This window comes from Synchiropus splendidus, chromosome 17, assembly GCF_027744825.2.
Source record: "Synchiropus splendidus isolate RoL2022-P1 chromosome 17, RoL_Sspl_1.0, whole genome shotgun sequence".
Lineage (NCBI taxonomy): Eukaryota > Metazoa > Chordata > Actinopteri > Syngnathiformes > Callionymidae > Synchiropus > Synchiropus splendidus.
Window position 1 is genome coordinate 3383823 of NC_071350.1, and position 27668 is coordinate 3411490.

Genomic DNA, 27668 nt, shown 5'->3' on the forward strand with positions numbered 1-27668 from the left:
AAATCTTTCTTGTGCTGTTGCAGTGGCCATTTATTATAGGAGATTACCAAAATAAAACTGAATGTCTGATAGTTTCTGGTCTGGTACCACCTCCTAGAGGTGAACTAGATATCAAACACTTACTACACTGCTGTGCATGATCCAGTGAGTGATCCTATATTAAAGGATACCAGGTCAGAGTCCAACAGACCAGCCACTGAAGACACGATAAACACAAACTCTGTGTATCATATCCTCTTTCATTTCCAAAGCCAACACTTTCATATCCTTCAATACTTCAAGTCTCCAGAGGCACCATAATATAGATTGGGATTCAACACCCAGAAGCTGGTGTTGAGGTGTGTTTTTTGTTGAGAAAATGAAATGTGTTGTCAGTTTTAGCACCCTTCTGTTGCATTGCCTGAGTGAAGAGTTTGTCAGTGTCAACAGAGTTGTTTCTAGCTCTGTGGGGGCCTCTAGTATGTCGAACAGTGATGAAGAGATTCCTATCCCTTTAGATGCTCTACTAAAAGTTAAGAACCAATCAGCCAAGTTAAACTGATTCCAGAACATTGTAATAGAAGGAAAATAATCATTTATATGTTGAAATAGAACAGATTGAGTATTTATGAAACATGTTTATTTTAGAAAAGACCCCCAAACCAACAAGTGCAACAATAGAAACAAACTGCTACTTAAAATATAATAATCATTCATTCATAAACAGCACAATACCTAATAGTACAGTTTATCTGGAGTTCTCCTCTCTGCTGAGGCCACAGTCACAGGCAGCGTGCAGATAACTCTTTAAGGCAAATTGAGAGTTTTTTTTTTGTGGATAAAAGTGAGGAGCTCAAGAGCAGCATGTCATCAGAGGGCAAGTTTCTGACCTCCACAGCCAACGCCCTTCCATCAATGTTGTACCCTATTACAAAATGATCCACTGCCACTATAGTCTAAAATAGTCCACAACATGCCATATATTTCAATAAAATATATATTTTAACTATATTACATTATTATTTGTAGCTTTATTAACAGTAGCACACTTTTATTTAGGGCCCTATAAATAACTTAAATAACATTTACATGATTAACAAAATAGAAGTCAGCTTCACCTGAGACCACATGAATTGGGACCAGAAACCACTACAGAAGCGAAGCAATAGAGTTTCATGAATTGCATTACACCTCGGGATGTGGAATGAGGAGTTTGTATCTTCCACTGCAGTTCAGGTGCCTTTGCCCATTTTTTTTTTTTTTCATGTCGAGGATGGGCATTCATATGAAATTCTATAAAGAATTGTTTTTTAACACAAAGAAGCCAAAAAAAAACACAGGCAAGACACATTTAAATCAGCCACTCGAAATGTCAACAAGCCTCATTTTATTAACTTCCATGGATGAAAACAGAAACTGTGTACAGAATGGTAGTCACATGCAATACAAAAATATGAATTTCTACAACATAAAAAAACATGTTGGCCCATTCTAAAAAATGTACAGCTTCTATACAGTCTTTTATACATGGAAAAAATATAAATATATATATATATACACATCTGTAACAGCTGTAACAGTACCCGTAAAAAATGGTATGGTGAAACTCACATAGAAAAAGGTTTGTACAAATATTAGAAGTTCATTTGCTTTACATTAAATAATGTATTTACAAATCATAAATTCGAGACAATCAGACTGAAGCCAACGATTCACTGACAGTACTCACGGGTGCACACACGAGGTAAAGTTTTCAAGAGATATAGGACACTTCAGCGCCACCTTCCTCATAAAAGAAGACTCTCATAAGGTGCACTTTACAGTTCGATGCATGGAAAAATAGATTCGACTCATAAATGACCATCATCTCCTCTGCTCAGAGATCGTGAAAGGAAGGGACAGTTCCACTTTAAAACACATGAGACAACAAACCTGATGGAAAAACACATCAATAATCGACGAGTTCTAATTTCCGATGTGCATATTGGTGGCGGGCTGGTGAACATCCAGGGACATGCCGTAGCACGACTGCTGTGGAAAAGTGAGGCAGCTCAAAACAAGGTCTGTCAAATGTGTCGCCCCCTCGCAGGTGGGGGAAATGAAGTCGTCCATTTACTGGATCCAGTTAATATCCGGCAGCGTGAGGAGAAGGAGCAGCAGGGACAAGGCGAGCAGGCCAGAGTGTTAGAGAAGAAACAGACCAGAAGGAGGGGAAATGTGCAGCGCGACACATCGGCCGCCTCTTTGCAGACACAGAAGGTCACACCGGATTAGTCTTTTTTTTTTTTCAGGCAGCAGCAACTTTTATGTCAATCCTGTAAGAGTTAAGGATTCAGGAGCATGCAAGGCAGACGCAGGCGGTGAGTTGCTCTGCGCAGGATTCAGAGCGACGGCTACAACCTGGATTAGACAAGCAAAGCAGAACAAGGTTAGTGAGGATGACTTGGAAGACAACAAAATTGCTGCAGAGAAGTTGGAAGCACTTGATCTTCAAATCGTTGCGGCCAGTTTCATTGCTTGTTCGATGCCACAGGGAGGAATATAAAGGGAGAACAACTACACTACCCTGCCTCCATGGAAGTACAGATTAGAACGTGCATTTAGCCACAGTCAATGTTCCTTTGGAGGAGAAGTAGCAAAATATCACTCAACAGTGTGGGAGGTTTTTTGGCTTCTAAAATAAAGCAATGGAAATTACACTCATCGTCATAAACTTAAGTGTCTTCAGTATATGTATCATTAAAACCTTTTTTTTCAATCATGCGACAGTAGATCCACTGTATTTTTATTCATACTAAAAAAGGGTCACAAGTGATACTTTATTCATGAATATAAAACCACTGATCTGAGAAGATCATCGCCTGCATTGGTCTATCTTCTTCCATCTAGTCCTGTTTCTTCACAGTAGAAAATAAAATTCAGTATAAAACTATGTATATTACCTGAAAGACTTGGAGGAGAGACTCCCCACACCTAGACGTTTTAATAAGGATTGCAAAAATAAATTCAGCATGAACCCCTTCACACCAAAAGCAGTTATATGTGTAAAAACCTTTGGCAAATGTCTCCCACATGTCAACGTAGGTTTCCCCAAAAATCCTCTGTCTCTTCAGAATCAAGTTGGAAGTTATAAAACACATTAAGGGTTAATGATTTACACAAATTCCCTGATGGCAGTCAGCAGTTTCTAGTTTCCCTTGAAGAGATGTCATGGTGGTGCCTGGAACAGATTCACCACATTGTGGAGCAGGACTGTGCAGCTGAGACAGGCCAATCAGCATCCGAGATACTGAACGCCGTGCTCAGATTGTCTCGTCCATAAATAAATAGCCCGCACAAAATCTCACGATATGAAAAAAAAAAGGACTTGAAGTGAGGCCAAGCCACGAAAAAGTCAACTGCTTTGGTTTGAGACTGTGCTACTTGGATCACTCACCGCATCAGTTTTGTCCCGACTGACTCTGAAGCATGTTTCATGTTCCATTTCTTTAAAAAAATAAATCTGAAACTTTTTTTCCTAACAGACGGCGCATTATAATTTATTTTTTTCTTAATGTTTTGCTTTTTTTATTATCTAATCTAATTTCATTATAATGATTACCTTCTTGTCTCTACTTTTTTGAGTGAAAAAAGTATTGTTTCTGCATAGATATATCAATCCTTTTTTTCTCAATATTTGTCATTTTTTAACCATTCAATTATTTTCACATTTTTCTCCCAGTATAGTGCGCAGTAGTTTCTCTGTGACATTGACTCAATATATTCCCTTCTAAATATTAATTTCCAAAAAGAAACTTTTCCCTCATGACTTTTCCATGAAATATATGTAAACTACGATGTACATTTTCCCATGAGAAACATATTGATTTCCCTGACGTAAGAATCAGCCTCGCTCTTCATATCAAGACTTGCTGTGTCCACTCCCACGATGGATGAGCTACACATGGAGCCAGGTGGAATTGAGCTGTTGACCTTTCGGCTATTCCATAATCCAGTCCTTTGCTTCGGTCAATCTATACATCGCCCAGCTGAACTCTGACATTCAGAATGGCTGGCGACCGTTGCGTCCCTCCACGGGCCCCATCACTCCTGGAATACCTACTCTGCTGACTTCCAGAAGTGTCCTGGGTGGGACAGCCGGCGGTTGAGTTTGGGCAGCTTCTCCAGCATGTCGGCCAGCTTGGTGAAGGTGGGCCTCTCTCGTAGGTCGTAGGCCCAGCAGGCAGAGAGGATCTCCTGAGAGCAGAGGCCAGTTTCAGGCGCCAGGCTTCTCAGCGCTCGCACAGCTGAGCAAACCTGCTTATCTTTCATGAATGTGTGGCACTCACAGTGACCTCTTTGCCCAGGCTGATCTCTGCCAGGATCTTCTTGATGCCCTCGCCACTGCCCACCTGCCAGATGGTGGCTTCCACAGGCTGGTTGGTGATGGGCCAGTCTCTGGCTTGGAGCTCGTACCAAATGGTGCTGAGAGACAAAAACATTGAATCTCACCTTTTAGAATTACTTCAACAGCAGGTCAAGCATTTTAATGTCAGGGAACAACACAAGTTCTTTAGCTCAGAATGTGACGGCCCACAAAAGAATCCTACTCTCACATTCTGAGTCAAGGCCACACTTGCATGAAACATTGTGCAGCACACGCAGGCCCCTCAGACGGCTCCACACACTCTCACTCGCACACATGCTCCTCATCCAAGCCCACCTGCTACACCTCCAAAGCAGAGACACGTCAGGCCTTCAGTGACGCACCTGTCTCATCTCTTAGCTCCACCAACATGAACCCAGAACTTGTGGGTCACTACTGAGCCTATGTGACTTTTTACCAACAAATGTTCACCATGAGGTTTGGGGAGACCACACTGTCTCTCTTTGATGTGTGGGCCACAGTAATATACTAGTGTAAGGGACCATCAAGCCAGCTGTGCGAGAGCCCGGAATTCTAGTTTTAATTGTACCTCATCCTTGCCTCAAAATTTCACCGCCTCTTTTTATTCATCATTTTTAGGTCGGGGAGTGTGAGTGTGTCCTGGAGGATGGGTCCAGCAACATGTGTCGCATGTGTACAAAATGTTTGAGGTGAAACTAAAGCAGGAAAGAACTGAAGTTTCCAGAGGAAGTTATCGACTAGGTCTACCTTCTCAATCTCACAAGCCAATGAAAATAGAACAGTTCTGGCTACTTATTGGCCAAGCCGGAGGAAGACGCAGACAGATGGTGAGCAGAGCCACTTTCCTTTGGAATAGTAAGAGTTAATAGCTAAATATATGTTGATGACTTATGCATGTGAATGAATGCAAAGTGACGGAGGAAATGACTGTGTTGATTATTAAGTCCTTCTGTTTCATCAGTGCCACACGAGACACAGAGAGGCTCAGTGCTGCGCAGCTTCCTCAGCAGGAGAACACCATCACACATGTGTGAGTGGAGATCAGGTGAGCCAAACTCACCCGAAGGCGTAAACATCTGCGGCAGTGGAGAAGGGGAGTCGGTCCTCGTTGTTACCTGGACTCATTCTGCGCACAATCTCCGGAGCGAGATAACAAATCCAGCCATGAGGAAGCTTCAGTTTATTCTCACGTCTGAAAGAAACAAGGATTCCTGAGCCGCGCAGCAAAAACATCAGTCCATTCAGATGTTCGGGGGGGGGGGGGGGGGGGTGCTGCCAGCTCGAGCCGGGAGTTACTCAGAGTTTACAACAGACTGAGTCCTTGGGGGGAATAAAGGTAGCGGCTGACAGAGGAGATGGATGTGAGCGGGACCGCAGTCGCCGTGGAGCTCAGCAATTATTACAAATCACTGGAGTCAACCTTGTAGCAGCCGAGCGGCACTTCAGCTGAGCTGGGTGTTTTTCTCACCTCCCCTCCTGGACGACTCCAGAGATCCCAAACAACCCGAAGTCGGTGATCACCACTTTATTGGTGTCGTGGAAAACATTCTTGGACTTCAGGTCTTTGTGGACGATGCCTTTAGCGTGCAGGTATCCCATTCCCTGCACAGGAAAGAAACAGCACTCCTAGTTTAGAAGACTGACGATACGCTTCATTCAGAGCAGCCGGACACAAGCGACAACATTATTTAATAATGAGTTCAAGAAGTTTCATGAAACAGGATCCTGAGAGCTCAGTAGGTGGCACTCTTGCTTTGAAAATGACGAGAGGTTTCATTGAAATAGTTGTTTAAGGCCAAAGATAGGGATGGGTGACATGGACAAAAAAGCAATAATAAATATTTCTGCGATAACAACAATTATCACGATGAATACATTTTCACTCTATTCCATGTGTTGGACACACGACAGTCTCTTTTGAAACTGTTTGATGATGAAACTTATTAGTCGAGTAGTGTCTCAAACACCATTATTTGTTTATGTTTCAAGGGGTGGGATTTGATTAAAAAGAATCTAATTAGAGAATTTGTGATTAATTCATCACAATTAATCACAATGGTGGCTATATTCAAGTGTTTTTATCACCTTATTTAAACTAAAGCTCTTTTAATGTCTTGAAAATATTTGTTTCAAATAATAAGAATTTCAAGTCCATTCAGAGTAGTGGAAACCCTGGTCATTGTGTAGCGAAAAACATCCCTGAACAAAAGCAAACAGATGCTTTTGTTTGCTTTTGTTCAGGGATTCCTCCATGTTTGTTGTTGTTGTTATCATCCTAGCTGTGACGTGTGAATTGAATTGAATTGAATTGAATTTAACGATTAAATGCTTAAATATTCTTTTTTTTTTTTTATTAATTAATCATAATTAACTCCTTAAATACCAACCAGTTTAAATATAATAGTTAACTAAGTGTATGGGAGAGAAACTCAATGTTTCACATCTCTGGTAGAAGCTGCTGGTGTCTGACAGACTGCTCTGCCAGTTTTATTCAAGGGTTAAATTGAGCTGTCTGTCTGCTGTATCGAATGTCTCTGAACAGTTGACTTTAACTATGAACCAGTCTGGACACATTTCCTAGATGCTATTGAAGAAATAATGTGAATAAATTACTATTTAGTCATATTCTATTCTCAAAATCATTATACAAACTGTCAGTCTTTGTCTATATTTTGACCATTTTAGAATTTGTTGATGGTCCCTAACTGATGCTGGGTTGTAGCATTAGCGCTGCCTGTGAGAGTGTGTCCGCGATCACTGAACCCTAATGGGGACGCGGAAGACGGATGTCGCCACCAACACCAGAGCAGACATCCGTCCAATATCCAACTATTTTTACCACAGTGTTTTGCTGAGGCGCCAGACTTTTGAATTTTGAGATTTTGAAAGTGTGAATCTCGTCCACAAACAAGCAGAGGTGCCGCACACAGGCACCTCCAATAGACCACAAGAAGTGAGAAATGACAGACCAACACACACAAGCTGTGTCTATCTATCGTACATAACTGGTGCTAGCTACATTAATTGTAATATTTCTAAAACACTTTTTATAAAAATGGGTCGATCATTAAAAAAATAAAATCGTCTTCCAGAATGTTAATGCCAAATCTGGTGAGCTAGATGCTTCAGCCCCCATGTGGTGTAAAGTTGCAACTGCAAGGTGCGAAACCACAACCAACACAACAAATGTCGGTTGGAAATATGTACGGGTCATATTCTCCAAGTTGAAGAAACTAGTCATCGTTCTTATTCACTGATTTACCAGAAACGCTCCACTAGAAAAGAAGCCACGTATAAAAACAGAACCAAGAGCTGATGCCTCTCATACATTGAATAGGGCAAGATTCACTGATCAGCTTCATGAGGATCTAACACAAATTTGAGGATTTTCATTAGAAAATACAAAATGTTTCAATTTCAATATTGATTGGCTGTTTGAACTGTAGTTTTAAACATCCCAGGATTCAGTCCAGTATGTTAATGGATGAAGAAATACATGTACTGCATTGACGTTAGCGATCATGGTTCATTGTTAAAAACCAGGTTTGATGGTGACATACATTTTTATTTTCCTCTGTGAGGATCAAGCCGTCTTTGGTATTTGGTAAGTATAATGAAACTTGGAAATTCAGAGACTTTCTTGAGGATGCGGATTCATAAAACGGGCCATATTAAGCTTCTATTCTAATTATTGAGTGTTAAATGTCTTAAGAATGTGATGATCCAGTCGCACACTGGAGACTCAGATTATTCTTCTCAGATTTGTGATTTCACAACAGCCCCAGTTTCCTATTGAATCGTTTCAATGACTGATTGGAGACGGCTCCGTAATCGTTGTGGAAGTCACCTTTACGATCTCCTGAGCGATTTGCCGGGTCTTATTGATGTCCAGGGAATTTTTAGTGTCTCTGACGACAGAGTAGAGTGTCCTCCCTTTGCAGAAGCTGCCAAAGAAACATAGGTTGAAGAGCGAGGGATTGATTCGTCCATTGATCCTGAGAACATTTGCCGTCTTCTTACCTGGTGATGATGGCGAGGTGTGGTGGGGCCATGCAGGCTCCCATGAAGAGGACCACGTTCTCATGTCTGGTCTGCCTGTAGTTCATCACCTCCTTCTTGAAGAGCTTCAGGTGGTCCTGGTTGTTCCCGTCGATCTCCAGGAGTCGGATCGCCACCTCACCGTGCCACCGGCCACGGTGCACTTTTCCCCAACGACCCTGGACCAGCACAAGCGGTTCACTAAACTGTGCACAGATCACGCGGGTCTGGATCCTCACCTTCCCGATGAGCTCGCCAAGGTCCAGCTGCTCAAACGGGATGTCCCACTCCTGCAGGTAGACGCTGGTCTGACTGGCTTTACGAGTAATGGGGCCCTTCCACTGGTTACCCCGAGAGCTCGGTAGATCGTCCAGCTCGTCGCCCTCGCACTCTCCATCTGAGCCCATGTGCATCCTCATGTCCTCCCCATCTTCATCCTCATCATCTTCCTCCTCCTCTTCATCCTCATTCTCCTCCTCCTCCTCTTCATCATTTACATCATCCACCTCGCCGTCTTCATCTTCAACCTCAATTTCCTCGTCCACCTCCTAAAACAACAACTACGTTAACTTCTTCTGGCTCCCACAGAACATTAACAGTCTCTTTGTCATGAAAACAAACTAAGGTTGCTGAATTATTTAGCCAACAGAAGCCTTGACTTTAGTTGATCTGGCAAACACAGACATGGCAAAACAAAAGCAACAGAAGTGAAAAAATATCTTTCATTCTCACAGTCAAAAAGTGGTAAAAAAAAAACTCTGTGGAGTCGAACTTGACAAATAAAGTTGTGCCTTTGTTAAATGGATTGATAAAATCTGTAAAAAAAAAAATAGACAGTTCAAATCGTTCAGAATTACCTCCTCATCTTCATCTTCAACAAGCTCAGCATGAATGTTGTCAGCAAGCTGCTCCATCTCACTGCTGACAATGAAAACTCATGAAAATCAAGAAAGGCAGAGGGTTCATCAACCCAACGGTCTTCAGGCAGGAGGAGCTTACACTGTGTCTTGGAGGACATCAGAGTGCAAAGAAGATGGACTAGAGACATCTGCAAAAACAAAAAGAATACAACTTCATGTTTGTCCTTGCTCATTTTCAGCAGCCATATGCAGTTTCAAATAATGACCAGTAGAGAGAGACAAAGTGAATCAAAAAGCGACAGCTCCAGACAAACGTTCAGGTAGAGAAGAACTCTCCAGGACTGGCAAACAGGTGACGGGACAGCACATCACTACTCGGACATTTCAGATTCTCAACTCACCCGGGAAGATAAACTGTTGTCTGTGTTGAAAGTAACAGGCAGCTTTTGGTTGTTAAAAACAGAGAGGAAGAAGAGAAGCATGAGAGAGATCTTCGGTTAGTGAAGCTGGTTATGATGAGATGGTGGAGAAATCAGTTAATGTGAATTTCAAGTCGTGTTTAAAATGTGTAGGTGTTGCAGGGGTGCCGGGGAGCCGTACCGGGAAAGTTGAAGCGGTTGTCCCGGTGGCCCTTGGGTGATGGGTTGGGGGGCGGGGTGGCGCTGGGTGGGTTGCTCTGCTGGAAGGGAGCTGGGGAGGAAGGTGTGGACGAGGTAGTGGACGAGGGATTGCTGCTCGAGTCCAGCTGGTTCAGGACGGGCGGGTGGTCCTGCAGGTGTGCCAGGAGACAAGTCAATTTTTTTGATCTGATGTTTGACACTTGAACAAGTTAAACTCAAGGCAATTTGGTAAATTATGAACCAAGTATACAAATATCTAAAAGTAACCAATGTGGTGAAGAGGTTTCATGAAACAGTGTCCTTGTTTTCAGAGGCCACTAGATGGCAATCCCTGCGCCATAACCTTTGGCTTTCAAAATACAAACATACACCATGTTCAGGATTGCAGGGAGTACTGGAGCCTATCCCAGCAGTCATTGGGCGAGAGGCAGGAATGCACCCTGGACAGGTCGCCAGTCCAACACAGGGCACACACACCATTCACGCACACGCACTCACGGACGCATGCACACCTTCAATGAAATCTCACATCATTTTTAAACCGTGAGCACCGCCTTGTGTGGTGGTCGTGTGTTGGTGTCAAAACGTGGTGTAGGAGTTTGTGTTTGGGTCAGTGATTTAGCAACTGTATGAGTCTGGATGCGTTTCCTGTCACATTTTTGATGTCAGTGTCTTTTTGTTTTGAGTACATATTAGAGTTGCTAGGTGTTAGCACAGTGTGCGTGCCTGTGTTTGCGTGTAATGTATCTTGCTATTGTCGTTACTTGTTTTTGCTGGATATTCTGTGCATTCCAGTTCACCACTCAATAATAAGACATGTTTGTGTTGCATTTTTATGTTTCTTTGAGCATCTGCTCATGAGAATTTTTAAGCGGCGTGTAAACATGTACTCACTGTACATGTTTGTGTGACCATGTTGCATCAGCTATAGTTTATATTCTAATGACACAATTCAAGTTATTTGTGTGTTTAAAGGCGCTTTTAGTAAGTGCATTCTTTCAAAGAAGATTTCTGCTTTTACCTTTTTGGTAATTGCCTTTGGTAAAGTGCCAAACTGCGGAGCTTCTGCAGGCCGGTCCACAGGGTTGTTGATATCAGACGGCACAGACTCCGTCCTCCTAATTTTTGCGACTGGTCACATAAGAGTCCATTGTTAGCGCATCATGTGCACTAGTTAAAATACACACTTGTGAAACTCACTTGGTAGAAAAGAGATCCTGCAGGACGGAGCTTCTTTTGTGCATTTGTTGTGGCACTTTAACCTGAGGATGAGAAATGGTGTCACAGTGCTTTGTTTCATTGTCAGGAATCATGTAAAATGATGTCATTTGAATTCATGACTCACCGGCAATGTTTGCATTTGACCCCAAACATCATGTTCTTCTGGCAGACCTGACACGTCTGCGACAGCCAGGACTTGGTGGAGAACCTGCCCATATTACAACATCAACACATTCACCCACGTCATCTAAAGCTAACACCTCCTGTAATGGTTCATCGTTGTTACCTATGTGTCACAGCGAGGCCAATGTCTCGCCTCACTGCCTGCGGAGAGCTACGGTGCACTGGTACATTATCTAAGAGGACAGAGGGAAATGACATCACATACTAAATCTCTGAACAATTATAAACAAGTGTGAGCAAATGTCAGTTAAAAATAAAAGGTTACTTTAAGGAAAAATTGTGTTGCATTAATGCAAGAAAGCCACAAGGAGGCAGTAGAGTCCCTAATATGCGACTATATGAGACTTCTTACCCCTCACCCCCATGTATTTAAAAACCCTTTATCATCCAATGCATAAGAGGGTAGCGATATTTCACATTCAATTCTACTCAAAATAGATTTTAAATGAAGACCTATATCACATGAATAACAGTAGTTAGGTTAAGAAAAAAACTTTTTCAAGAACTTAAGATGGCGTTTTTGAGAAGCTTCTTGTGAAATTTGAAATGAAAGGCTCAAGCACCATAAGGTCAGTAACAATATTTGATGATGATTATTACATTGCCAGTTTACAGTCAGTGTCAGCAACCTCACTAATGTGACTTTTGTTAAGTGTGTCTTTTCCACTTCTCTTCCCCCTGATGCTTTTTGCGCAGAACTGCTGAACAGTAGCGAGTTGAATGGAGGAGGGAGTAGAAACAGAAGCTGATGACTGCATTTATTATCCATTGTTCGTGACGACACTCACTCCTGATGATGCTGTGCTCTTCCATGAGAGTGGGCGTGCCAGGGAGGGCGTAAGGTGCTGAAGTTGCTACCGGGGTCACCGCAGATGTGCGCGATGGTATTACGGGATTGCGGGATGGGGAGTCCTCGCACCCGTTTCCGTTGACTTGCATATTCAGGGGCAGCTTGTTCTTCTTCACACACCTACAGAAGGAAACAAAGTACAGCAACTGTGAAAACCACAGGAGGCCCACGCTGTTGTCACACACGCTGAAGCAGGATTATGTAAGAAGGTACATCAGGACGGCTAAATAGCATTGGCACGGGACGATCAGGGTGACACTGTTGGCATCCAGACAAAAGTCACATGGTCCAGAGCACCCTTTAGCGTTTCAGAGATAGATGCTCACGCACAATGTCAGCGTCTAGTTCGGATGTTTCTGTCCAGATATGAAACCTGTGACCCACTTTGAAGAATCCCAGACTGCCACGGTGATGACACAGACGAGCAAGATCATGCGAGTGCGTGCGTCGCATCTGTGTCAGCCCTGTTTACTTCTGAAGTTGCCACTTTTTTTCCCCAACTAAGCTTCTCATACGCAGACAGGATGTTATGGATAAACATCTGGCTTGTTTGTGGGTTTGCATCTAATCACAATGGATGATGTGAGGGACAGAAAATGTGTGTGTGTGTGTGTGTGTGTGTGTGTATGAGAGCGTGCGCGTGAGAGTGTCTTGCCACATAAAAGCATTAGTCCTAGGAAATGCTTCCTGTTATGACATGACTCATAATCTGTGGGAATTTGTGCGGATTAGCTCTGGCCATGAGGTCGGAGGGAGAGGACGAATGTGGGGTTTAGACGTCTGACACACCGCTGACTTTACATTTGCGGATGATTTTGAAGGCGTAGAACGATGACCTTGCAAACCTCTGTGACTGCTTGCTGTCAGTCCGACACAGGAGGCATTCACTCTGGATGTCAATGGTGAACATCAATTTATACTTGTTCTTTAATCCATTTCTTACTCCATATTTAGAAAGATAAAATAGCAGGTTGAAATTATGAGAAAGAAAATACAGTACTAATACAATTGCTTGCTTTTACCCAATATTGCTGCCCTACATGTAAGTGATCTACGTAGCTGTGGGACAAATAAGGGTCATCTTATCTAATTCATGTTTAACATATTCAAAGTGTAATGAGCTCAATCGGACAGCAGGTGGCAGTAGCGGTAGACACAAGCAAAACTCGTTCTCCTTTTTTTTTTCTTCTAGTGAAATTGTACTTTGAGGCAAAGTGGGACCTATAAGTGAAGACTTACTTGTTGGAAGGCGGGTCATCAATGCGGTTTCCTAGCTGGGACTCGTGACTCTTGCTGCGAGTCAGCGTAATATTAGGAAGGAGGTGCAGCACTTTGCGGGATGGCGGCGGTGGGGTGCAGGGTGGCTTCAACCGATGGCGCCGCTTGGATGGTGGCGTTATGGGTGGGGTGGAGGTACGTCCGTGTAACCGGGCCAATCGGGCTGCCGACATGGGGAACGGATCCTCGCAGTATGCATATGACGTCTGCGCATCTGGTGTGGGCACCGCTGACACGGAGCCAGATCGCGGGTGAGGGAAGGTCGCACAGGGGGTGGAAGGAGTGGAGTGAATGGCAGAGGGACGAGTGAGAGGAGACGGACTGTGGGAGCGAAGAGGAGTACCCAAGCCTGTTAGCTGGTCTGCGGTCAAAAGGGAGCCGCTGTCTCTTCTGTTAGGCTCTGAGAGCCAGGGACCCCCGTCCTCTCTCACTTCACCACCTGATCGATGCAAAACAACATTAAACTCCAGCTCAGTACCAATGCAGTCCTAAAAGTCTGAGTCCTGAAAATAAATTCATATTCTCACTGCATTTTTTGACAGCATCATACAAGATGCTTTGAAGTGAAACATGGGGAAATAGCACCGCAACGAAAATGTATGACACATTTTTGAGTGGAGGTTTTGAAGGGAAAATGTGTCAAGGATAAAAATTGTAAATATTTAAAGGAGGATTAATATTACAGTACAAAGTAATGTTGGGAATATATTAAAATGTATAATTTAGGAGAAAAAATGTATGAACTACATACCAGGAAGTGATGTACATACCTGACTCAGCAGCGCTCTTCAGACAGGAGAGGGCAGCACTCAGCCTGGCACATTCATCCGAGGTGAACCCTAGTCTTCTCATTGTATCTCTAACCTGAGTGCCTGTCATCTGCTGTAAAACATCAAGAGATAATTTCGCCTCCACTGCCTGCAGAGGACAAGAACAGAGCGGGTATGAGACAGCAGAAACACCTACGTTTCAGTACAGCAAGGAACAGCACAGCACATATCCAGACACGGAAACAGGAGATAGTCTGTGGAGGTTAGGATGTTTTCGGACAAGGGAAGTGCGCAAATCGCTTATCAGTCGAGTTAAACTGTGGCTCCAAGAGGGCAAACACTGAAACGAAAACTAGGGCAGTCTCAAACACTTGCGTGTGTGCACACGGTAAGCAAAAACAAGAGCAGACATTTCAACATCAGGGCTTCACAGAATGACTCATATCAACAAAATTAAACTGGCATTATGTAACTTTGGAGAAGAGGGACGGCTCAATGTCAAACGCTTGTTTTGCAGCTCCTCAGAGGGGGGCTACCAGGTTTCTCTGACCTTTCTCACAGTGTGTTTACTGTCACCACACAATTAACACTGTTAGCCTGTCAAGCAACACCATCTGACCAGGTAGTCCGAGTAGAGCCTGCAAGCTGGGTCTGGTTCTCCTGACGTTCTCATGCATTCTTGGGGTTTGATCCATGTAGCTTAGTTTAATGTCAACCAATCTGTAATGGACATTGCTCAGCATTTGAATGGATCCATTTTGAGTCCGTGTGCTGATATTTTGTTTTTGTAAGACCCTAACCTCCACTTCTCCTTCACAACAACAAAGACTCATGAACATGGATGAAGTTCATGTTGACCAAAAGATTTCATCCGAGGTAAGGCAGCAGATTCAAACCAAGAAACAGCATTCCCACTGACCACGGAGGAAAAATAAATTCAAGCTAGACAGATAAGCAAGAAAGATAAGTAAATGTTGATCAAGATGTCTCCCAGGTATATTGTTAGCTCGCCAATGCTAGCCAAATACAGAACTCAAGGCTCCTAGCTTAATGTCGTGTTACACAACGGAGCTGGTGGAACAACAGTGAACCTGTGCTAGGAACTGAGACAACCACAATGAGACTGCGGTTTGGTGAAGTTTATTTTCTGTATATTGAAACCAGTCCACAGTCATGTCACGTTCGCGGTACAACAGAACAAAACGTTTAAAATTTGAATTATTTACTTGGAAGGTGACGTTTATGATGAGTGACTCACGACCAATTGAGCCACGATGGAGAGTTACTGCCTTGGATTTGGTTTTCTTTTCAATGAAATATTCCGCTTTCATATCACTATTTCAGATGCTTGTAGCTTGACGACTGTTTGAGATAATGGGATTTATGAACCAATGGAGAAACACTTCCTCTCTGAAGTAACAATGATGATGGCTGGGCATCGTTGTTGCTAATGGCGGAACCGTGAACACCACACCTGCCGCTTTTTCCAACTTCTTTTCAACATTGTCCCCCTCTCTCTCTCTCCTGGACACATCGTACCAGTATGTACTGGTTATGAACTGTGACAAGATGACAAATGGACTCGCCATACGTCACTTTCCGTCCCACTGTACGATCATCATCAGAATGTGGATATTCCTCTTCAAATTCTGAGTTAGTCACATTTGTTCTCTTGCTCTCAGCTATGCTCCTTCTACAAAACTACAACATTCCTTGTCTCTTCGAACAGGGGCTGGTTTTCAAACTCAATTTACTCCAAAACTTTGATAGAAACACAACCATAAATGACGCTCAGACGGAAGTCACACGAGTTCTGCTTGTGCATCAGGCTCCATATTTGCAGCTCGACTCCTTTAAATGCAGCGATGCTGCTTGTTGCTTGAAGGAGTGCCCCAATAAATTTGACTAAATTGTGAGGGTATTGTGTAAAATGTGAACTTCCAGTTTCAATGTTTGTACATAGCAATTTATCTTAGTTCGAAGTTTACCTGAAAAAGACAAAAGAAATGTAAGTAAAATGCAGACGGCGATGTCTGATACTGAATTAGGGCAGGAAATATTCCCCACAGATTTATCGCACATCTGAATATTTCATGCCGTAAAAGCCAGTATCACAGAGGAAAATGTTTGGGGACAAGTAGAGGGGGGCAGACATATTGGGGAGAAATTCCTCATGCAAATAAAAATCTCTCAGTAGTGTTCTAACATGACAAAGACAGAAGTAGCAGCAGGCTGGTAACAAGAGCTGTCAAGCAGAGTTGCTACTACATTTCATCTGTACGTCTTCATTGAAACGTTCACTGATATTTTGAAGAAATAGCTACACTGGATATTGGGCAACATTTTCAAAACTTCACTTTAGTGTCACTTCAAATGGTTTTGACTTCAAAGCATTTAATAAAACACGTATGCTTCAGTAGACCAGAGGGAAAGAGATTTCCCATCAGAGGAAACAAACACCACCTACCTCTATGAGCTCCTGTCGAAGGTTGATGGTGCGCAGCCAGTCTCGTAAGCGTGGGTAGCTGTCTAGAGCCTCGGGCCGCTCTGTCTCTGGCACTTTCTGCTTGCACTGCAGCTGTTTACAGATGTATTTCATCAGCTTCACCTGCAGGGAGCAACAGAGAACACCAGTTAGGTGGGAGGAGACGGAGGAGGAGGATGGATGAATGTTGCGGTCCTACTAAAGCTTGGATCTTCAGAAGATCACCTGAAGTGACGATAAACATTACAGTTCATGTAAAACAGTAGTCATAAGAAGCTAAGTGGCCTTTTTGATATTACAGTCAATGATGTCTTCAGAACAGATGCAGGGCTCAAACTCAAACATCCCTGGATCAGAAACTCAGTAACAACTAAGAGAAGAATTGAACGTTTTGTTTTGACGCTGGCCTCTTCTCGAAAACAGCACCCTGCAGAGCTTGTGACTTCCAGATGAAAACACAACACAATAGGCATTCACGTTACACAATTGGCACATGCTAGCTTCAACATTGACCCATCTGGTGCTTCTTGAAATTGGACACATTTGGTTTCTCCCACATAAACTGAGCATCAGCCCATCACAAGGCAACTCAAGGCATCTACAGAAGAAGTGCCGAGAGATCAAAGCCTGCATGGAAATGTGGAGGAACGGGGATTTAAGTGACTTTGAATTCACAGAGCCTGATATGAAAAAGGGATGTCCAGTGAGCAGCAGTTGTATGTATGTCCGCGGTCAGAGGTCATCATGAAAAGTGTGAAGACTGGTTCCGCATTATACAAGGACAACTATAACTTGAACAACCACTCACTACAACCACTTTTCTTCCATGGTGACAATGACAACCTAGACATGAGTTTTCTATGACGTTGACATGAAAAGATGGTTGCAAACTAGTTGGTCTGTCAGATGTTCAAAATGCTTGGCATTTCTTCATTGGTCTGGTATTGGTATTAGGTCACGCCCACCACCTGGCATGCAGCGCCCATTCTGCACCTGAAAATGACAATGCACAGCAAAAGGAGACTGCGGTACTCGTGGCAATATCCTGTTAATACCAAATGCAGCAGTATTATTTGACAATTGGTTTGTGATTAATTCTTTTGGGGTAGAAAGTAGGGAGAAGCAGAAAACACGCAGGGAGTGCTTGTGTTACAGTTAAAGTCATTCTCGTTGACACCGTGGTATTTTGTCAAAACAACTTCATGAGGCAGACAAAGAGGTGCATCTCAAATACACAGCACATGCATCATGGATATATATATTTTTTTAAATACTTTTTTATACTTTTTTATAAAGATACAAAACACCCATTTTGAGCGCTGTTTATTCACCTTTATACTCTATATATACTTTGTACACAGAGAGTAATATGACTAATATGTGACTAAAAACCAATAAGTATTTCCGTCCAAAACACTAAAACTAAGATGCCTGCCAAAAACAACGTACAACAGCTCGAACCCTGAAGACCACACCAGCTGTCTCTTCTGTCAGCAGAAAACAGGAAACTGGGGCGAGAGATCACAAAGGCTCACTACAATTGGACAGTAGAAGAAACATGTTGCAGGTGTGATGAGCCTCGATTTCTGCTGCGACATTCAAATGGTCAGCGTAACCCAGCAACTTCAGACGAGAGGCGGGGTTGCCAACTTATCACAGGACATGGAGACAAACCACCATCCAGGGACTTTCATACCTGTGGACTATTTGAGTACTCAGTAAATCTCTGTATGTTTTGACTATTTAGTACAGATACAAAACTTAATTTGCTTCCATGACAACTTAGTGTCACATGAGTTGAACAGAAAAAATACAAGTCAAACCCATTGTCTCATTTTAAAAAGGCCCAACAATACTTTCAAACAACTATGTGGAAAAAATGTGTAAGTATTCGGTTTAAATTCCCAATCTATAATCAGTTCAAATTACAATAAACAATAAATATGCCTGAAAAATTAAAAACAAATGAATGAGCAACAACCGACCACATTTTTTGATATTTCAATTGTAAATGTACATATTTAAATTCGTCATCAAAGTGAGTGCAATGTATTTCGGCTCATACAACAGACAAACACACACACAAACGTTTCTATCTCTGTATTTGTGAGGACCACTCACTGCCATAATGCTTTTGCCCACAACTCACCCTAAACCTAACCTCAACCTCAACCTCAACCATGACTCTAAACCAAACCTAAATCTAATCATATACATCCAGATATTGAGACGTCTTCATCCTCAAATTGAGGCTTAATCTCACGCGGTCGAGCCAAATGGCATAAGGTCATGATTAAAAATGCAATTAAATAACTAAATATTGAGTTTAGAAATGCAACTCCAATTTACATATTTCTACACCGATATCATCAACAACATGGTAGAAATGACTATTTCAGTTTCCTTTTCTTTTCAGCACAGCACTTGCCTCCCGGACCTCAGTTGCACTCTGATGTAGTTTTCCAGAAGAGCTATCAGATAGACAAGTCCATGTTAACAGAAGCCTTGAGGTCTGTCTGCCACAATATTTTCAGTCATTTAATTAAAATAAATATCCAAGATGAATAATTGAGCCACGATTCATTACAAACTGCCAATAAAAGGAATCTGATAAGAAACAACAACACAGTCTGTATCTTGTATTACAATGAACTCCGTGGTATTGGTTTGCATCGGTCCTAGTTGTGACACGGTATGGAGTGTCTCCTTATCTCGCCGTCTATCAGTAACAGTCCATTACAGCAGGTGGCACCTTCAGATGAGCGGCTCGACACCAGCTACCTCTTGACCTGCCGCCTGCTACTCTAGTACCGGAGCCACAATGACGAGCGCACGTCTTTCGCTGCCTATTCTTTGCACACAGACGGAGCTATTACACTGAAACTCTAGTAAAAGTTCGGCCTTGGCATGCAAAAAGATTTGCTCGCAGCTCAACAGCAGCCAGCTAAAGCATCTCTACTGCAACAAAGAGAAGAAAAAAAAGAATCCCATCAACTCTATTCAGCTCTATATCTGTGAAGCAAACCGACAACTTCAACGTTCCAAACGTAACATCTGTGTACTGTATATTGGAAAGAAGGGGAAAACAGTGATTCCATCATGTAGCTTTGACCGGCTGCTGAAGCGCATTCAAATCATGACCTCACTTTCTGATATCGTCAACTGGATTGTGGCTTTGGAGAGGACTTGCTATCAGGTTTCTGAGGAGAAGGGCAGTTGTGTTTGTGGTCACTCTGGTTCAGTGTTGGACTAAAAGGTGGTCAACCATTGGTCACTTGTATTATTAGCAAATCAGTTTGTGATGACAAGAAGTATTTCAAAGATGCAGAGGATTGATTGTGAAGACCACTCATCTTTGCAGATGACGTGATATCAAACAGTGCAGACAAGAAATAAAAACTTTAATACTATCTGAGTCTATATAAGCCATAAACATGTACACACATTGTCGGTTGATTTACTCGGACATCAAAACCGCCAGCTCTTGTCGATCCAATGACGAGGGCAAAGTGGAGGTGCCGTGGTCTCTTACAATCTGGGTACATCCGTAAAATCTGAATGACGTCAACTGTCTTCTCATTACCATGCAGAAAAGGAACTACGCATTTCCATTTTGTGAGGTCAAGAATGTAAACATTACACTTTTCATTTCTCAGTTTTGGACAATGTTGTCTGATGAAAAAGATTCAGAAACTGGTTTGCAGTCGAGACTAGACACCTTCATTCATATAATTTTCAGGGGGTGACAGGGTTCTCTGCAGCTGACAGTTGAGGACGATAGTTCTGTGAAGTTTGGATTTTGTTTCATGTCACACAGTTGACATTTGAGGTCAGTCAGGGTGGATGGCTGTTGGGAAGGAGAGACAGGAAACCCACTCCCCCATCTGACTTTCTCATTGTCATAAACACAGCGGGACCTCTTTACCAGCATATGATGAACGTGCCAAAAAAAAAAAAAACTGACAAGACTCACATCCACCGACCAACACAATGTCAGAGAGGGTACAAGTAAGGAGCTCAGACTGATGGTGGAATCTAAATCAATTGCTTAAACACTAGCCAGCAGAAGGAGACCTTTGTGTGGCTAATGAGCTAGCCTCCTGCTTTACTACCTAATATACTAGTTTAGCCCTCTGACGTCAGGTTACCTAGCAACCCTTCTTCTGAGTCGTCAGCAGAGTTTCATTGGGATTTTTCATATTTATGTGCAGCACATCCCTGACATAAAACAGCACATCTAAATGTTAAAACACTCATCTTTCTTTCATACTGACGCAAGCCTTAAACAAGAAGTATCCCTCTAATTTCCCACGGATTTGACAAATGTGTGTTGAAATTTCAGAAGACATGGCGAGAGATAATAACAGGCCCTATATGCATTATTTTTGGTGCAGAGTGGAGGAAACAGCCATTGACGTGTGGCTTGGAGGAGCGAGGAAGGGAGGAAGGGAGGGAGGGTTGGGGAGGAGGGATGGCGTCAGAACCCACCTGTCAGCCGAGCTAAACAACACCATGGCAACGGCCTAATGCTGCAAAGGGATGAGTGACAGCCAGGGTGTCAGCCAGCATAGAGAGGAGTGGAGACCTAGCAGCCGCCTGCCTGACACAGCAGACTCGGGGAGCAGATCCCACTGCTCCAATTGGCTCCTGCTGACGCAGGCACATCGCTGCACCTGCCAAGGATACGCTCCTCTGTCTGCAAGCGCTGCCATCAGCTAAATATGAACATAAACGCCTGTGGGCCATCAGTGAGAGATCCAGAGAAGGGCATCATAGCAAAAAAGCAGGGCGAGGGCTCCGACAGTGTCATTTAATCAGGTGTTTTCAACATACGTTGCAGTAAATTATGGGCTGTGCATCACACGCAGTAATGCCGTTTGTCCAGAACAATGGCCTGCAGCCCCTCCTCCATCATTATCTCCTGTGCAAATTGACCTCACAGCATAGGGGAGGGGAGGAGGGACATATTTACATGCTTGGCCTTTGGCCTTGTTTTGGATCATACGTGCCGAATAAAACGGCTCTCCTTTCACAAAACCACATATTTAGCAGCTTGTCAGTAACTTAAATCAAACAAAATGAAAAGAAATAGATGTGCCCTCTTAAATACATGTGGCTGTATGTCATGACATTCACCAGAAAATAACAACCAACTGGAATTTCATAATTATATCAAGACTATTGCTTCACATTTTATAAGAACTAGAATTGTATCAATTTTAATAAAAACCGTCAAATGACTTCTTATTTTTCCTTTTTAAAATAACTGTTTTATATGTGGAAAATCAATATGCTGAAATAATACAGTTGATGAAATAAATAAATGCCTATTAAATCTTAAAGTAAAAAAAATGCACTTGAGTTAATAGAATAGTTCAAAGTTGATTTAGGCAGTGGAATTCCCAGCATGATTTATGCCTAGATTTTTCCAAGAGCAGAATTGCGAATAAAACATTGCGGTATCTACTGTTTGCTGACAGTAGATATGTAAACAACATTGGAGAGAAACCTCTCTGAGTCAGGCACTGCTTCAGTTGAGGCAGCTCAGGCTGGTTCCTCTTTGCTTGGTGCTGAAAGGAACAAGCTCATTTTCAGAAAGGAGGACAGTAGACCTTAAAATTACAGGATGTAATGCAACTCATCCTGAGTGTGTTTAAGAATAGATCAAGGCCGGCCCACTCTTCATTTCCACACCGCTCTTATTGGTTTCACCACTCGCGCCACAGAACAAAACGGAAACTGCGACGGGGTCAGTGTTGCTGCAATCACTTGAGTCGTGCTTCCTCTGTACTTGCATGTGAGCGACATCCTCTATTGTCTTCTCCTCAGCCTTCGACACGCACACACAACAGTGGTCATGTCGTGAGAACCGGCCCAGCTGATTGGCTTCGATTCTCCCCTCCCCTTTCCTCTCTGTTCTACTCTCACACTCAGGCTCTTTGCGCGTCATTTGATTTTCTTATTTAACAACCAACGCTGAAAAATGCGTAGGAAGAAAGAAAGTCTAAATATAGCTGCAGCCACAACAGCTCACACCGCTAGCACACTGCAAACTCTCTGACATCAGGGGAGACACAACAGTGTGATGCAGATCACACACAGATTAAAATAACTCACAACGTTACCATGCATGGAAAAAAGATCACTACAAGTAACTACAAATCTGGTGTTGTCGACATTTAGTATCACTCCAATAATCATACTTTTTAATGTTATTTCTTTACATTTTAAGTTAAAAATCTGTTCAAATGAAGTAAATTATGCACATTCCTATCAGGACAAAGTGATGACGATGCAATAAACTGGAATAATGCACAGATGTTTCTGACATTTCTAACTAGTGTACAGTCAAGCCTTTATTTCAGCTTCAATATGTATGACTCTGCGGTTCAAAACAGGACAGAAAAAAAACAAAACTGAATTTTCATCATAAACCCAACAGAAATGCATTTTCACAAACGTAAAAACTTGTACGTGTGTGCACAACACAGGTACGTGATATGACAATATTAGGTGTTGCGAGCGATTATCTGTGTGTTGACAATCTGTCGAAGGTTAAAAGTGGAATGTCAATGTTTTTTTTTGTAAGTCTGATGTGCCTCTGACTTGACCACACACCATCGAGGCACAATGATATGTTCCTTTTCAGACCCACGATGCCGAAGACTGCACTGCTAAGATAACAGATCCAACACTTATGTACACACGTACAACATCACTGTTTAACTTGTTGCTTAATAGTTGGCTTAAAACCAGATGAAGTCTTTTTAGTTATTACCATAACAAAGTAGGCTGATTTCTCTGGGAACTACCACAAACTACAGTAAAATGATGCTGAAGAGGCTAAATTTGGAAGCGTATGCCAGGCTTAGCACAATGCTAGCTAGATAAAGTTGACAAAATGATTTTAATGGCTCATAATCTGCGATAGGAATGAAGAGGGAAATGAAAACAGCCAAGACCATACCTGTAATATCTTCTAAAGCTGATGGATCTTTAATAATCAGGCTCAATAGTCAAACATTGCAGTTTTTTGTTGTAGGGGTGCAACAAAATTTCATTCTCCAGACGCACAAAATGAAATATATTGTTGCATGTCTTCCTTTATTTGTTTTTTACTCAATCAATTTGACCAAACCTATTTTCTCTGTTACTACTGATGGTTTCTTGCAATCGATTAAATTCTGGGTCTGTGCCAGATTGACTCGGACACTTGACTCGGTCTCCTTCTGCATTTAGTTTTTTGGCCCACGAGTCTCTGATCAGCTGTTTCCTTTCTTCAGCGTTTCACACAGGTCCTCCCACCACAGTTTTTGGAAACAGTTGCATCTCCGTAGTGCTGGAGCCCAGAAGCACCGAACACTTATGCCGGTGGCTTTAGTAGAAATTACCTGTAGTGGAATAAATGCTCGGGTGACCATGAGTCAAGTCACGAATCCCTTTTTGCAGATTTCCTGTAAATTTCCATGCATTTCCATTATTCATGTAAATTGTTCTGTTGGACTCTTTGTCATTGAATTTTCATTGACATTTTATGAAAATTTACAAATTGTCGGTCACAAGTGATGTCAAATTATTATTAAAAATGGTTTATTCATATTAAATGTGACTCAAGAGTATTTTTACTGTGTAATTTCTAAATATAAACAGTGAATGTGTAACTTTAACTTCAATTCACAAATCTGTCACTTTTTGGAGACAATTTACTGTCTTGCTCTCTTTTGTAATTTGTTCTGGAGTTCACAATAAAATGTCAGAACCATATGTACTATAGTGGACTTTCAGGAGGTGCATTCCTCAAAAAGCCTGTTTCATTCGAGCCCTACCATTTAGTGTTTCGTTGCACTTAGATTCTGTTAAAATGACTGTGTCAAAGAAGAAACAGTCATGTCTTTGTTGATATTATAAGTTAATTCATAGGTTCATGTATGTTGAAAGCAACATGTGATGTCGTAAGAGTGCTCACTATTTACAGAGTTGTTTACTTTTTGGTATGTTTACGGTCTTTGCATATGTTGGCAAAAAACAGTTTTTTGGCTTCAACGGTAATTTTTCTTTCCTCTATGTCTGTTATGCATGCAGTACTGGTTTGGTTGCACCTACTAGCAATCAAAAATACATAAGACTATTATTTGATTAAAAAAATAATTATTAAAAAAATAAAATGTGCCATAGCATATATGAAATTGATTTGAACAGAAGCAGAACTGACTGTGAATATAAAATATAATATTAACTTGATAATTTGACGATAAACTAAATTCACCAAAAACAAAATACAAATAACTTACTACGGCAATAGTAAATACTTAGGTTCACAGACCATGGACATGTGGAAACGTCTCATTCTTTTCCCCTTATTTTGCAATTTGCCTCTGAACACAAACGTGTTGCACGAATCACATGACAGTACAAACGTTAGAACACAATTATGTTTCACAAAATGCTTGCTGACCGTTTTATGGCCAGAAGAATCCAATATGCCGTACGTTTTTTAAACCAAATTCTGAGCACGATCCTCAGCAGCCAGCTTCCTATAACAGACGTAGTTTGGTGCGCGTCCGTTATTACGTCTTCTTTCAAGAGTAAGCTACAATGGCAGTCTGAATGCAGCAGGAGCAGCAAAAGTTAACATGGAGGAGTCATGAGAGGTAGACAGAGAGCAGCGTTGAGTGGGGTTTAACATGAAAAATGAAGCAGCAGTTAGCACTCCATTTAAGAGGGCGCTATCATTATCCTCTCCGTGGGCATATGCAGAAAAACACACAGTTCAAGAGGCATAATAAAGCTCCCTCCATGAGGGCATGAAGTGAGCTGGAGCCTCTCTTGATCGCACTCCAAAACCAGGAGCACATCAGGTACTTTGACCGCAGAGCAAAGGGCCTCGCAGCCTCGGAAGCTCTTGGCAGTAATGACATCTATCATGTCTAGTTACTTGTAGCACGGAATAGTTTACATGGGATCACCTGGACACTGATATGCAAGTTGGAAGGTAGGATTTCCAAACCATGGCAGGAGTTCAACGCCTGTCGCACACCAGGTTAGGTTTTCAAAGGGGGCTGCACATTTTAACACAGCTACACACAAAGAAGCAGAAAAGAGAAATTTAAAGAGTCACAAGTGGAATTGTTGACTCCTCAGCTACACACACATTTGGTGACACGCAATGGAAAAACAAACATCCCATCTCTGAGCTGTATTTAACTAATGTTCTAAAAGTATCTCTTCTTGTTTTTTTTTTCAAGAGAAGTATGAGGCAAATTACTTTTTTTAGAAAACATTAAGCTTGATTTCACCAGCAGACACATGCACAAAGACAGTTGTCCTCTACTCAGTTGCCAAGCCAATGCATCGGTCCCCATCAAAACACCGAAACCATATGATGATGCAGCTCTAAAACAACTAACTGCAAAAGATATACGTCACATAGTTTTGTTTGTTTTTGTTTTCAAAAGTACAGTGGTTACAATGACTACTACATACTTTTTTATTTAACTGAATTGAGTTTGACTTTCTAGATATTCTCCTTTCCTTTTTGTGACTTTTTAGAGGCCTTGTGAATAAACTGCAAACCAAGCACCAAAAAATCTTCGAAACAGAGTTCATCAAAAAAGTAGGCATCTGCAAGTTGATTTCAAAAGGGAGAGCCAGCAAAGGAAGGGGAAGTACAAGTGCTGACTAAGACCGAACCAAACTGAACAACAACAGAACTTCAGTTACGTGAACCAAGAAACAAGGGGAATTTGACTTCGTATCTCAGTAAAGCAGTTCAACGATCCCTTTACGCACACAACTGGAATGAAGACACAGACACACACAGACATTTGTACCTCCATCCTTGTGGGGACACTTGCCATCATGCTTTCTCCAGCCCTTTAACGTAACCATCCAAAACAAATGGACAACCTTAACCAGGACACATTTTCATCCTCAAATTGAGGCTCGGACTTGTGGGGACAGGCAAAAATGCACCCAGAAAGCAAGATGTCCTCACGAGTAGGTGTGTTTCCAAGAATTAGTCCATGTAAGGATAGCTATTCAACTACACAGAACACACCCCTAACACGCTACACACACAAACGTGCTTTCCCTAGCCTCTTACCTTAAACCTAACCATCCAAAACGCATGGCTAAACTTAACTTGGACTCTTAACCAAATCTAAACTGAATTATAATGACCTTGTTGTTTTGATGTCTTCATTCTCTTTTGCTCGACAACCATTCACCGACTTCCACCATTAGTCAACTAGTATACATATGATGTGTACAGTCTGACGAACACAACGTTTGTAAATACTACTATTGACTACTACTATTGAACATGAACATGAAAAAAATGGACCGATTCTCGAGCATATACTGGTGTAATCTACGGTCGAGAATCGGGCGTCCATTTTTCCATGTTTTGCAGATGCCCAGATGCCCCCCTAGCTAAAGGCCTGGTTACATGTTGTATTGTTTAAAATGTGGTGAAAAACTTTCCCATACTTAAGCAAAGGTCCCATAGCAGATTGTACAAAGAGAGTGATAATTGATAATTTAATAGTGACAAGATAAGCATTTATAAACATATGAAACAGATTCTTATTGAACATTTCATGCCAAATGCAACCGCTTCATACGGGGGCGTTGAAAAAGATCAACAGGCTACAGGCTCATGACACAATTTCAAATTCACAACAACAATGAGCTGCATACCAAATAAGGTACCCCACCAGAATCTGAGCCTCAAACAGAGCGCCCTGTTTTTATTATTCCCCTTTCAAAAACAGTTCAGGTCAGGGGGAGAAATTAAGATTTTATCCAGACATGGAGATGTTTTTGAAGAAATGCATGTTTGGAATCTCCCATATTTGTGATTAAAACACAGGTGTTTATCTATAAAACTGTTCATTTGAGTCGGTTCTGTTCTGTTGACTTCGAGCACACTCGAAGTCAACATCTCCCTGAGGCCACAAGTCACGATGATAATGTGAATTTGAGGTCAAGAACAAGTT

General features: G+C 42.0%; 1 protein-coding gene across 4 annotated transcripts in view; it reads right to left on the reverse strand.

Moving 5' to 3' along the window:
* Positions 1–2163: 2163 nt before the first annotated feature.
* The window catches only part of ksr1a (kinase suppressor of ras 1a), a 31639-nt gene continuing 6134 nt past the window's right edge, over positions 2164–27668 (reverse strand). Inside the window, exons 2-21 of one of the 4 annotated variants that reach the window (XM_053846664.1) lie at positions 16654–16794; positions 14187–14334; positions 13378–13855; positions 12077–12258; positions 11392–11461; positions 11230–11313; positions 11085–11146; positions 10906–11015; positions 9865–10033; positions 9666–9707; positions 9404–9452; positions 9262–9322; positions 8644–8952; positions 8387–8583; positions 8214–8310; positions 5835–5968; positions 5427–5558; positions 4308–4443; positions 4082–4215; positions 2164–2379 (exon numbers count right to left, since the gene is read on the reverse strand). In XM_053846664.1, coding sequence (XP_053702639.1) covers positions 2373–2379; positions 4082–4215; positions 4308–4443; positions 5427–5558; positions 5835–5968; positions 8214–8310; positions 8387–8583; positions 8644–8952; positions 9262–9322; positions 9404–9452; positions 9666–9707; positions 9865–10033; positions 10906–11015; positions 11085–11146; positions 11230–11313; positions 11392–11461; positions 12077–12258; positions 13378–13855; positions 14187–14334; positions 16654–16794 — 2742 coding nt within the window. In that variant the 3' untranslated portion in view covers positions 2164–2372. Of the gene's footprint in view, positions 2380–4081; positions 4216–4307; positions 4444–5426; positions 5559–5834; positions 5969–8213; positions 8311–8386; positions 8584–8643; positions 8953–9261; positions 9326–9403; positions 9453–9665; positions 9708–9864; positions 10034–10905; positions 11016–11084; positions 11147–11229; positions 11314–11391; positions 11462–12076; positions 12259–13377; positions 13856–14186; positions 14335–16653; positions 16795–27668 lie in introns of all 4 variants that reach the window. The other 3 variants (XM_053846663.1, XM_053846666.1, XM_053846665.1) reach the window with 3 other exon arrangements.